The sequence below is a fragment of the Pangasianodon hypophthalmus genome, chromosome 4 (assembly GCF_027358585.1).
Source record: "Pangasianodon hypophthalmus isolate fPanHyp1 chromosome 4, fPanHyp1.pri, whole genome shotgun sequence".
In the NCBI taxonomy this organism is placed as follows: domain Eukaryota; kingdom Metazoa; phylum Chordata; class Actinopteri; order Siluriformes; family Pangasiidae; genus Pangasianodon; species Pangasianodon hypophthalmus.
In genome coordinates this window covers 30,163,198-30,174,988 of record NC_069713.1, presented here as the reverse complement: position 1 = coordinate 30,174,988, position 11,791 = coordinate 30,163,198, and the positions used below count along the sequence as shown (strand labels likewise).

General features: G+C 39.3%; 1 protein-coding gene across 1 annotated transcript in view; it reads right to left on the bottom strand.

Moving 5' to 3' along the window:
• Positions 1-846: 846 nt before the first annotated feature.
• ak5 (adenylate kinase 5) overlaps positions 847-11,791 on the bottom strand; it is a 49,596-nt gene continuing 38,651 nt past the window's right edge. The window contains exons 9-14 of the mRNA XM_026936490.3: positions 11,010-11,061; positions 9,881-9,925; positions 7,008-7,171; positions 5,703-5,819; positions 4,412-4,606; positions 847-2,428 (exon numbers count right to left, since the gene is read on the bottom strand). Coding sequence (XP_026792291.2) covers positions 2,363-2,428; positions 4,412-4,606; positions 5,703-5,819; positions 7,008-7,171; positions 9,881-9,925; positions 11,010-11,061 — 639 coding nt within the window. The 3' untranslated portion in view covers positions 847-2,362. The remainder of the gene's footprint in view (positions 2,429-4,411; positions 4,607-5,702; positions 5,820-7,007; positions 7,172-9,880; positions 9,926-11,009; positions 11,062-11,791) is intronic.

Below are 11,791 nucleotides of genomic sequence, written 5' to 3'. Positions count from 1 at the left end.
CCTCAATTTTCACTGTGACTGAAGTAATAATATTGAAATGTTGTTTTTTTTTTAAATATTTTTTTTAAATGAGTAACTGTATTGGTACAAATATGACTCTGAAATAAAGTAACGGAAAGGTCAAGTTCAAAATGTCATAAATATCTGAATGGGACTGTAGATGGTAACCATGGAGACGTTATTTGTGCGTGCCATGTGCTTTTGTGCTTTTCTTTTCTTCCTCTGATTAGTTCATGTCGCTGAGGGGGAAAAAAAAATGCACCCAGTTTATAACGTATGAAATGATTTTTATTTCAACCAAACATTTCAGAAGGAATACAATAATAGGATTTCAGTGTGAAACTCATCCACTCTTTATAAGCCTGTAGCCAGACACAGGTAAATACAAATACAAAGCTTGTGAAGTTTATTTTTACACAAAAGCGACTGGTTTTATTGATCATTAATGCTTTTCTGACATGCTTACAGAGCAGGTAGTAGATGGGAAGAGATGAGAGAGAGTCGCTCCATTTCCGCAGCCTTCTGTGCATCTGGTCAAAATGTAATAATACGCATGCAGTAAGTATTCGTTCCAGTTAAATACGCAAATTTATCTGCAGGCTTTTTGCGCACTTCAGTAAATGTTTTGTTGGATAAATCGTATCACCCTCCTAAATCAGCTTTCTTAATCTCGCCCTCTTTCATCATACAGGTGATTCAACGATCGTGATGTCATTTGCGTCGCACTGAGTTTACATGTAAAGATAAGACATTTTAAACACCTTGGCAACAACCTGTGTGTTTTAAATAACTTAAACCATTAATAAAACCTTACGACACCTAAACAGCTCCTCCTAGTGCACTATACCTTGAAATATAATCATTAAAATACTCCAAAGTATACTTTTTTTTTTATTTTTTCCCCCAGTAATGGGTAACATCGTGCTTGAAATGTGCTTTTCCACGACTCGTCCATTTTAGGTGATGAAATATGTCCATGTTAATGTTCTACAACATTCGAACATATTCCCCCCCTGTGAAATATTTGGAATATTCCACAATGTTGGATCATCCGAAATGTCCTGAAGATCATGAGAAGAAGAAAAATACATTCTCTCGTTCTTTTTTTCTTTATTTTTAATGATATTGTGATGTCCACGAATTTTGAAAAAATTTGAATGTCCTTAATGCCCTCGTGTTGTTATCATGAATGCTAGTTAACTACATTTTGTGTATCTGCTAATTCTATGCTAAAAAAAAAAAAATTACTCGTTTAAGAAAAAAAATACAGCCGTCATCCGCCAAGAAACGTTACGAAGACTAAATCACACCCCAGTCATGGAATCACCCAAACAGTTTAAAATTACGCAACAAATCTGAACCTAGAAAGTCTGAAAAGCGATTTTCCATGAACCTAAACTCCGATAACGCTAACTGAATAATGTTCGCATTTCTTCGTATTTGTCTCTTTCAGATGAATCAGATTTTTTTTTCACGACTGTAATAAAACATTCGTGTTTTTTTCGGAAAGGTTTTGTAGTTTAAACGATTGATTTATAGTTTTAAAGATCAAAAAAAATATATTTTTTTCATTTTCAACTTTCGTGATTATATTAAAATTATAAGAAGTTGAGCTGAAATTCCTCACAGTGAATTTGAATGTCACTGCTGTAAAAGTTCAACGCTACATTTCACTGCCTCTGTTGGCATTCCGACAAAAAAATCCCCTGCATCATGATTGGCTATCAGTTTTACAGTATCGTAAACCACGCCCACCTCTGATCATCATTCTGTATTCGATCTCCTGATTGGTTGGCAAGCTAAGACTTTTTTTTTTTTTTCTTCTTTTTTTTTTTTTTTTAAATAAAATAAAATTCAGCTTTCTTTTTTTTTTTTTTTTAATTTTTAACCGAGTCCTGTAAAGGGAAAAAAAATCTAAAAAAAAAAAAAAAAAGATTAGAAGAAAGAAATATAAATATCAAGTATATACTCTGATACTTTTTGGTTTGGAGCGCAGCACAAAACCCGACTTCGTATTCCTCCGTCCTAAAAGCTCAGTCGCTTATACTCGCTCGCCAGTCTAACACAGGAGGCGGAGTTTGTCGGAATACAGACAGAGAGAGGAAATAACGCACCGCCTCTCGCACCCCCCTCAGTCCATGCTAGGTGGAGCTAAAGCACTTCATACAGAGAGCTAGCGTTAACACAGGAGATTTGAACCAGAATGCTCTGTACAGCAGAGTGAAAGATTGAGCGCAAGGTCACAGCTTGTTCCCAGGTTATTTTTCCTACGTGATGATGGTGGGTGGATGCTAGTGATGCTGATGAGCCATGTATAAGTGCAGGATAATGGTGTGTGATGTTCTGTAGAGTTCCATGGTGTTTAACAGGGGTCCAGGACCAGGCAGATCTGCTCGAACACATCGTCAGGGGGCTGTTCTGCATCAATCTACAGAGAGAGAGAGAGGGATAAAAGAATGTTTGGAGTGAAAAGTAGGCCATCGAGCCACACGAGACATCCATCGCATGCTCGAATCACGACACTACAGCTGCAGTGCACTCTACAGCTACATTCTCTTTTTCCTCATTATATATTGATATGTAAGGATATTACACTCGAGATGTGCTGTTTGTTTTATTGTTTTATTCCTCTTCTACCACAGCAGCCTGTCAACGATAACATTCTTTTATTTACTGAAAAAAGACGTACTTTTTTTTTTTTTTTATCCCTTTATAGTTACATTTAATGTGGAATTGTTGGTTCCTGTCATCACTTACAGCAGCAGCAGCAGCAGCTCTAAACAGTCGTTCCCTCACCAGCCTCTTTTTTTTTTTCTCTCTCTCTCTCTTGAATTTAACAAGACAAAAAAATATAGCTTGTTCTGTTACTGAGAATCCACAAAGCGTAAACTGTCCTGAAGACTTACTGGCCGTTACAAAGCACTCACACTGGAGACTCCTTCCAAAAATGTTACATAAACATCCCCTTTTCAACGATTAAAATGTTCGTAACATAACAACGGCTATCTGTTTATCACATCACTCAAGTAACCTAACGTTGGTCCATATTGGACTGCCATCTTAAAGCTGGTTGCCATGGTTTCTGTCGTAGTGCAATCTAACCGTAAACCGGGGGGGAATGTACCACCTTCCATCACTCCTGTTGGTAGTCACCACATCGACTTGCTTTCCATTCACGTAAAACTCCACTCATCCATTTCATTCTACTTGCCCCGCCCAAATTTGATCTGGCAAACGTTTGCTCCGCCTCTTGTCACTGCTCGTTGAATATGTCATTGTTTCTATAGTAACAACGTACACAGGGACTTGTATGGTAGATGATCCACATAAGCAGGTTTAAAAAAAAAAAAAACGCATGTAACAGGTGATATGATAAGGAGTCTCCAGTGTCAGTTCTTCGTAATGGTCAAGTTTTCTGACATCTTCAGGACAGAGGAGTTTACGATTTGCAGTTTCTCTGTAACATGACAAGCTGCGTTTTTATTCATTTCAAAAGAGGCTGGTGAGGGAACGACTTTATAACTGCTATAATGTAAGTGAGAACAGGAAGTCACTTGTTTCATGGATGTTCCACAATGTTAAATGTAACAATTAAGGGATAAAAAGTATGATGTGATGTTCTTTCATTAATAAAAATTGTAGTCATTGGCAATCATTGCTATGATATAAGAGGAATAAAAGACTATAAGAAATAGTGCACAACATTGGTGCTATGTCTATGTAGTGAGCATATGTAGTGAATAGGAAGCAGATACATTAAAACAAAAATAAATTCCATGCTAATTATATTAAATTTGAATAATTAAATTTCCATCAGAGAGATACGCTTGGTCATGCTGACATTAATGCAAATCGATGTTTTCCCAAATCTACCACTAGCGCCTGAAGAAAACGGGTTATTCTTAGCGTTTTGATAGCTAATCTTATCCGCTGGTGCTGTTCCAGCTCACTGGCACCTGTCACAGAGGTTTTATAACAGAACAGTTGTTTCTGCATCCTTGTCCTTTCAGTGGCGAGCTTTTCAGTGTCTGAGAGATGCGGCGTGGAAAAACCTGCCTCAGCAAAAGATTAGCAGAGGTCAGCTTTATGCAAATTAGTCTGTTTGCTGCATTGGGTTTGGCCAAACAGACGTAAGTAAAAATATCCTGATTTAAAAATATCCTATGTGAGATTTAAAGTCCCAACTGTTTAATATCTAGAAATTCCTGGGTTTGTTTTTTAACCAATTAAAGATTGAGTACGCCCGTTTTGTGTATTTACACTTGACGCGATGCTGCAAAATTGGAAGGTCCAATAGTATAAATAACGCATCGGCGATCTGCTCTGAAGCGTCGCTGTTTAACGGTTTGCTTTTGTCCAGTGCCAGGTTTTTACTGGAATCGTGTTCACTGGACAGTGAAGTGACAGCCACCTTGTGCAGGACCCCGAGTGTGTCGTAGTGAGTGGCGACCGGAGTCACGGTGCCGCAGAAGCTCTCCACACGGAGACGGGCTTCTCTGTGGCAGGCGTCTGTGGAGCGCAGGCTGGACAGCGCTCTCTGCTGGAGACGTCTGGTCATGGTGGACGCTGAGCAATCAAGCAGTAGGACGGCGCTGGGCTGGCCCATCTATCCCACACACACACACACACACACATACACAAAAGTAAGCGCTTTTGTAAAAACCTGAGAGGAAAATTAGTAGCTTTACTTTTTCCAGGACCACTATCAACTCTTTTTATCCCATAAGTCATTTCACCCGAACAAGGATTTAATGTAAAGTAATGAGTCTCAGCTCAAGGTGCTCCATAACCTGTGTATCATCTGTACACTTTTCTGGCCATGAGCTTCAGGATATCAAAGGTTGCAATCTGATTGGCTTTCTGCACTCCTATGTATACACGAACTTCTGAACCACGCAAAACAATGAGCTTTTCGGGGAAAGTATAACCATAAGAGTGAAAAAGTTCACTGCATCCCGTCTTCAAAAGTTATTCGTCTGAAGTGGTCGGTGGTTGGTCATTTACAATGTCAGTCAAATGCGCTCTTTCTATATAAATTCTCATTGCTTGGCCACGTTTTGTGACGTCTGGCTTGTTGAAAGAAACTTATGTGAAGTAAAGAATAAAAACACTAGGGGCTGTGCTGTTCGGAAATGAATCAGTGTCAGGATGGTGTGATGTAACGTGAAGCGGAGTTACTGTTACCACTCTGAACACGATTATCTTCCAATAATAATAATATAATTTCCAAAATAATTCGATAAACAGCTTTTTACAGAAAATGTAACCACATCAACGATTACATGTTTTTCAATCCGTTTTAGTCTTAGATTAAGCGGCGCGTCCGTCACCCAAGTCCCTGTGCAAGAACGAGCATTTAATATAAACCTGTGATTCACCTTGCAACCTTCTAACCAATCAGAATCGAGAATTCAACAGCACTGTGGTGCAAACTTGTGATAAATGTCCACGTGGATCTGCTCAATATTGCTAACGTGGCTAATCGATGGCTCGCTTGGTGAACGAGTTCTCTGATTGACACCTTTGTGCTTTACTATAAAGTCTCAATGTGTTTAATAAAGATGTTAAACTATGAGTATTTGGTGCCGTTTATGAGGACGGTGTGTTAAAAGCTGCAAGGAATCAATATGTCCATGTCTGTGATAACATTTTGGCATGTAGCATTTCTCTCTCCCTCCCTCCTTCCCTCCCTCCCTCCTGACCTTGGCCTCATAGTCCTCCGCCTGTCTCAGATCCCGCGGGAAGCCGCTGACCAGGAATCCTTTCCCCTGTCGTACTGTAGACTCCATCGACTCACACAGCAGATCCAGCAGCGTGTCCTACAGCAGTGGATCAACACACACACACACACACAGTATATTAAAAGGGAAGCATGCTGTATAACGCACACAAACCCGTAGTTATGCTTTCATAATAACATAATATAAGCATGTTAAATTCACACGCCTACTCGATTACCATATTTTTTCCGACAAAATGGTAAAATCTAAAAATAAATTTTATTTCTTTAGTTTGGTACGTAATTAAATAGAAGTAAAATTAGATAAATTTAAAAAAATAAAATACACTATATGTTAATATAGTACATTTTTCAGTTTAGCTAACAGTATCGTAAGCTAATTGTTACAATAATAAGTAATTTGTTTGTATCAAATAAGCTAGATAGCTTTTTTTTTTTTTTGTGGCTGAATAGTCACAGCTACTTAGTTTCTCTGTCACTGGATGAAGTCACATGTGCTCACTGATTATTCATGAAATTCTCCAGGACTTCCTATGAAGATTAAAAATTACTTTACGGTGCGGTACAAGGAAATAATTAAAGCCTAGGCCAGGGATGTTGAAAGTAGAATGCTTACGGTAGCCATACGCAGGGACCTAAATCCATCTTTAGGTGAATTCATGGTTTGTTAAACATAGAAACTTTTTCCCTGAGATAGAACAGAATCATTGTATTGTTTTGTTTTGTTTTTCTAAAAATGTAAATTGCTAATTAAAAAAAATAATGTATATTTCATACGCAAACAGATGCAAAGTCAGATGCCTGGCTTGCTAAAGTAGTTCATGATGTCCTTGTTGCTAGGCAACGCCAGTGAATCATAAATCATCAGATTAGCTCCGAAACCTCGGTGAGCCTCATGCCAAACACTCAGAGACGAGCAACATCAAACAACATCTAAAAACAACTCTCAAACCCACGAGAACTGAGAACACACACTGAAAACTCGGGCAGAGGCGCATTACGGGACTTCCTGTCAGGTGACGTTAAACTGTTCAGCAAACTGCTTTATTCGTATAACATCATGTTACCAAGTGTTTTATTATCATCAGGAGCACAGCTGGCTTTCTGGGATGTAGGATCTCACACCCTGTTAAATAATGTTCCTTAATGTACACTTCGTTTTGTAAGTGGAAGCAGTAAACAGTGGTACATGCCCATTAAATCCTGTCAGGATGAATGGATAAGACTATTACTGTGTGTGCTAACGGTGTCAATTTGGTGTCCACACCTCAGGAAGCTGTCGTCCGCTCTCGAGCAGGTCTCGGAGGAAGCGTCCCCGCTCGCTGTGCGACTGCAGCTCGCTGCACAGCATGTCTCCGGGACAGAGACGCCTCAAACCGTAACGCTCCTCCATCTTCTCACACTGCAGGGCTTTGCCTGAGCCGGGGCCGCCTTACACACACACACACACACACACACACACACACACACACACACACACACACACACACACACACACACAGATATTCAAATAAGCTGTATTGGCATGAGCATAACAAAACACACTGGCGAACACAGTTTGCTTTTTTACAGGGAGCTCGTTTGCATGTTGGTGGCTTGTGTGACGCCAGTATGGCGATAAGTAAGGAGTAAAGCACTCGGGGACATGAGGTTATAGGAAAATAATCAGTGACGGGGTTTGTGCGATGAAGAAGTGTTACTGTTACCACCCGGAAGTTGATCATTTTCCAACAACCACCGATGACTACAGTTTTCCATTTATTAGTCAACTAAATGTACTAATTGTTATAGCAGCTATAAACAACTGTTCCTTCACCAGTTAATAAGTGAAATATTAGTTATTATTTTATAATGAGTTATGAACCAGAAATCATAAGTTACTATTTAAAAATTTTTTTTGCATTTTTTTTTTCCCAACAAGGCCTTCTGAAGCTGTAATGAATTTTCTTACATTAGTAAAGGGAGCCTTTCTTTTCTTTTTTTTCCCCAACTTAGTAATGCATTTCTCTTGGATAGGCTTGTGTCTTTGACATCAAAGGAGAAAGAAGTGTGTGTGTGTGTGTGTGTGTGTGTGTGTGTGGGAGAGATCATCACCACTGTCATCGAACGCACCATTTCAATCATGTCACACGAGAGCAAAATCGTGTCATGCATAAAAAAAAAAAACGGACCAACGTGTTAGTATATGGACAGAAGATGATTTTAGATACTGATCTGCTTCATGCTGGAGCTAAAATGGAGCTTCAGGAGACATTTTACTCCCTAAAATACATCATTCGAAATGAAAAAAACCCCAAAATCTGATATAAAGCCACGAGTACACTCGAAGCCTTAATAATCAGGAATAATATTCTTTCTGAAAGTTAGTAATTGAACCCCTTGGCTAGCTAGCTTGCTATGAAGGAACACACAGCTGCTTGAACCTAAAGAACGCTTTGACGACATCAAAAGTAAAGGCGCCCCGTTTGGTAAATAAACATGAGAGCACTTATTACCTCATGAGAAAAGTCATACCAGTGCACACAAACAAGACTGGTTTATTTTTTAGAACAAACAAGTCGCAAATATGGGTATGAACGCCAGCCTCGCTTCTAAATCTACACTGGATTTTTGTATCTTGCTGGAACATCACGATCAGCTGGTTTATTACATCCCTCATAATGATCACCTTCTAAAAGTTTAGTAGTTTTTGCCATTGATGTAATAATAAACATGGATTTTATGTCGGTGGGTGGATTGGCAACTGCCCCTAGGGGTGTGTGTGTGTGTGTGTGTGTGTGTGTGTGTGTTGCTCTGCAGCAGACTGGCGTCCCTATAAACACTCGTTCCATCACCAGCTTCTCTTACTTCTCTTTCTTTAAGTTAGTAAGAGAAAAGAAATGCAGCTTGTGAACTGGAAATTATAAACTGGTTCGTCCCGAAAACTTTCCCAGCATGTGAAATAATAAATAAGATGAGGGGCGAGTTCTTAATCTAACTATTTATCATCTAATATACATCACCAGCTACAAACTGGACTATCAACATGAGATTGTAGTCTATAAATGTTTATTTATTTATTTATTTATCTTTTACAGTGTCTACAGTGGACTAGCCAAAGTGCCAGGGTTGCCAGATATTCGTTATCCCACCGATCTGCTTTGACATGATCCTGAGCCCTTCACTGTAAAAGTGAAATTGCTCTAATACAGAAACTCAGTAGGAAAACACCAGAGTGGTAACACTCAGCCTGCTTCCTCTACAGGTTCATTAATCTTTAACACCAAACCCCAATTAGCGGAGCATGGCGATGCTGACAAGAGCCTCCATCTGAAGAGCCGGATAATTAACTTCCTCACACTTTCGTCCTTCTTTTAGTGCAGAGTTTGTGCTCTTGAAATGAGCTCCAATCTGAGGCAATAGTGCGTAACATCGCCTGGTCTATTTTTTTCCCCCCCCCCCCAGTCTTCTGGATGTCACTGGATGTTTTTTGTTTTCCGCACCATAAGGTATAAAGTCGATGTGAAAATCCCAGGAGATCATCAGTTTCTGAAATATTCAAACCAGCCCGTCTGCTGTGTTTCTTCTGCTTTTAACATTTTTTTTCAGTTCTGCGGTGACAGACAGATGTCGTTTTTACGCACAGTCAGACTTTACGCAAAATCAGACTTTAATATATTGCTGAATTTTGTTTTAGATCGACGAATATGTTAGCAGGCTTCATTATTCCCCTTTGCTTATCCACTGAGCATTCTGCATCATTTAAAATTTGTCGCTAATCCTAACATGCGTACGTAAAAGTATAATAGATATCGTAAAAATTCCTCTCTGAAGGTATAAAAACACTTAAATGAACAACAGAATACAGTGACTGCTCTTAGTGACACTGTGTAAAGAGAAATAAATACACAATATAGAAATCAGTATTTAAGAAATAAATCAAGACGTAAGTGTAAATGTAAAAAAAAAATCAGAAATTACATTTAAATTTCAGCCCAAATGTTTAAATGTCACACGGCAGCCAGCGCAGCTTTGTGTGTGCACTGTTTCTTTGAGATGGTGTCATGTGGCATAGACAGAAGCGAACATTTACATGAAGTGAAAAAGTGCTAATGAGGCAGCGAGGTGCGATTTAATTCAAGGTTTGGTCACCGAACCTACCGATCACGAAGATGACCTTTGGTTTCCTCTTCTCCATGGGCAAACCTGTCAGACACAGACACATTGTCACAAAGTCACGTGTCGTATTGAGTATGTGTGTTGATACGCATCGTCGAGACACGTAAGGCTGTTCTTTCACGTTCAGAATTTAGTATGAAGGTTGATATCTCAGAAAAATATTGTGAATGTTATACAAAATTTAAAGCTCTTTTGTTTTTGTTGAAAATAATAAAGAAACAAAGATCTAGCTGACTAACACTAGCTAGCCTGGGTAAGTCAAATCAGATTGCCCTGGACACTGATAATTACAGAATAAAAATACACACACAGCAAGCGACCAGACGTGATACTCTCGTTCTCCACACTAGCTTTCAGTTATCTGGATAAAGTACCATCAACATCAGAGCTGCATGAAGCACTGAAGGGAGCGAGTAAACTCATACAATAGCTGAAAGATTACAGCTTGGTTTAGCTAGCTAGCTAAAATTAACATGCAACTCGATTTAGTCACACTGTGCTGCATTATAACATCACAGAGCGAGTGCGATCAGGACGGCAATGTGGGAATAGACCATTGTGGGATCAGTGCGAGAGTTTTAGCTACCTGTATAACACTAGCTAGCTATAAGACAAGCTTTTGTTGAAAGTCGGATATATTCCACCTATATTCAGTAACTGTGAAGGAGGGAATAATAACGGGAGCAGATAATTACGTCCTCCAGTTTGGGCTGTGTCCCAAATCGCACACTACGACACTAAATGGTATGTATACAAGATTGCAGTACCGTTTTCTACCACAGAGGGTGGAAATTTCCTAAATCTGCAAATCTCATATCCTGCAGCTTGAACGTCCTGGTTTAAAGGGTGAATTCATGATATTGTGCGCTTGGGTTTTTCCATACCTCTACACATAATCTTGTCGAGGCAGTGGCTCAGAGGTCGATAAATAATTTCTATTTGTAGATATGACTGCTGTGTCACAGGGACTCTGCGGCAGAACTGCTGATCTGTGCTTTCACACTGCTCGCAGCACTTACACTGATTTATTTCTGGCTTGCAATTTCAGTTAGTGCTAACGCAAACGTCTATAGTGACCCAGGAGTACACTGTGTTCGTATAAAGCACTCACATTCTGCCGTATGTTCCCCGTACCCTGCCGCCTCTGCCTCCTCTTCGATAGCCTGCGCAAAGAAAAAAAAAATAAATGACCACACAGGTTTGAAATGAATGTCAGTGTTGTAGCAGCCACGGAGAGACGCTCACGAGTCGCTAGTCACGACGGCGTCCCTGACTACAGAGCCACGAGCTTAAAATCTCTTCCCAAGAGCCATCAAATAGTCTCTGATAGGAATTCTGTTGTGTTCAATGGACTCCTGCGGCGTTAAACTGCATTCCTGTTCACTTCCACTCAGCCGGAGTGAGAATCGGACAGCGCCGCTTTTACCATTCAACCGTTTAAACAGCATATGTTCGCATTCTCGTCATGTGCTGAGTCCATGGATTAGCTAAATAAAAGAAAGCAGGTCTTCCGATTGCAGCAAAGCAGCATTATATATTCAGTACATGCCGCTAATTGGTAATATAATACAGTATAGCGCAATATTATAGCTATTGCGTTTGAGTCGAAACTTTCACTTGAGCCCATGTTTGTGTTTATACGTAAGTAGATTTTACTACAGTTTAAAATTTTTTAAAAATTAAAAAAAAAATTCAAATATTTTTTTTAAATTAATTTAAAAAATATGTCATCGATCGTAAGATCACAAGATGTCCTAATTTAATTTTTAGTTCTTTCTCAATTGTAGAAATGTTACATTTTGCGCAGGATTGTTATTAGAGCTAGCGATAAGATGCACGTTGTAAATTTTGTATTGAATTATTTTTCCCTCGTAAATCGCAGAAGCAATCTGA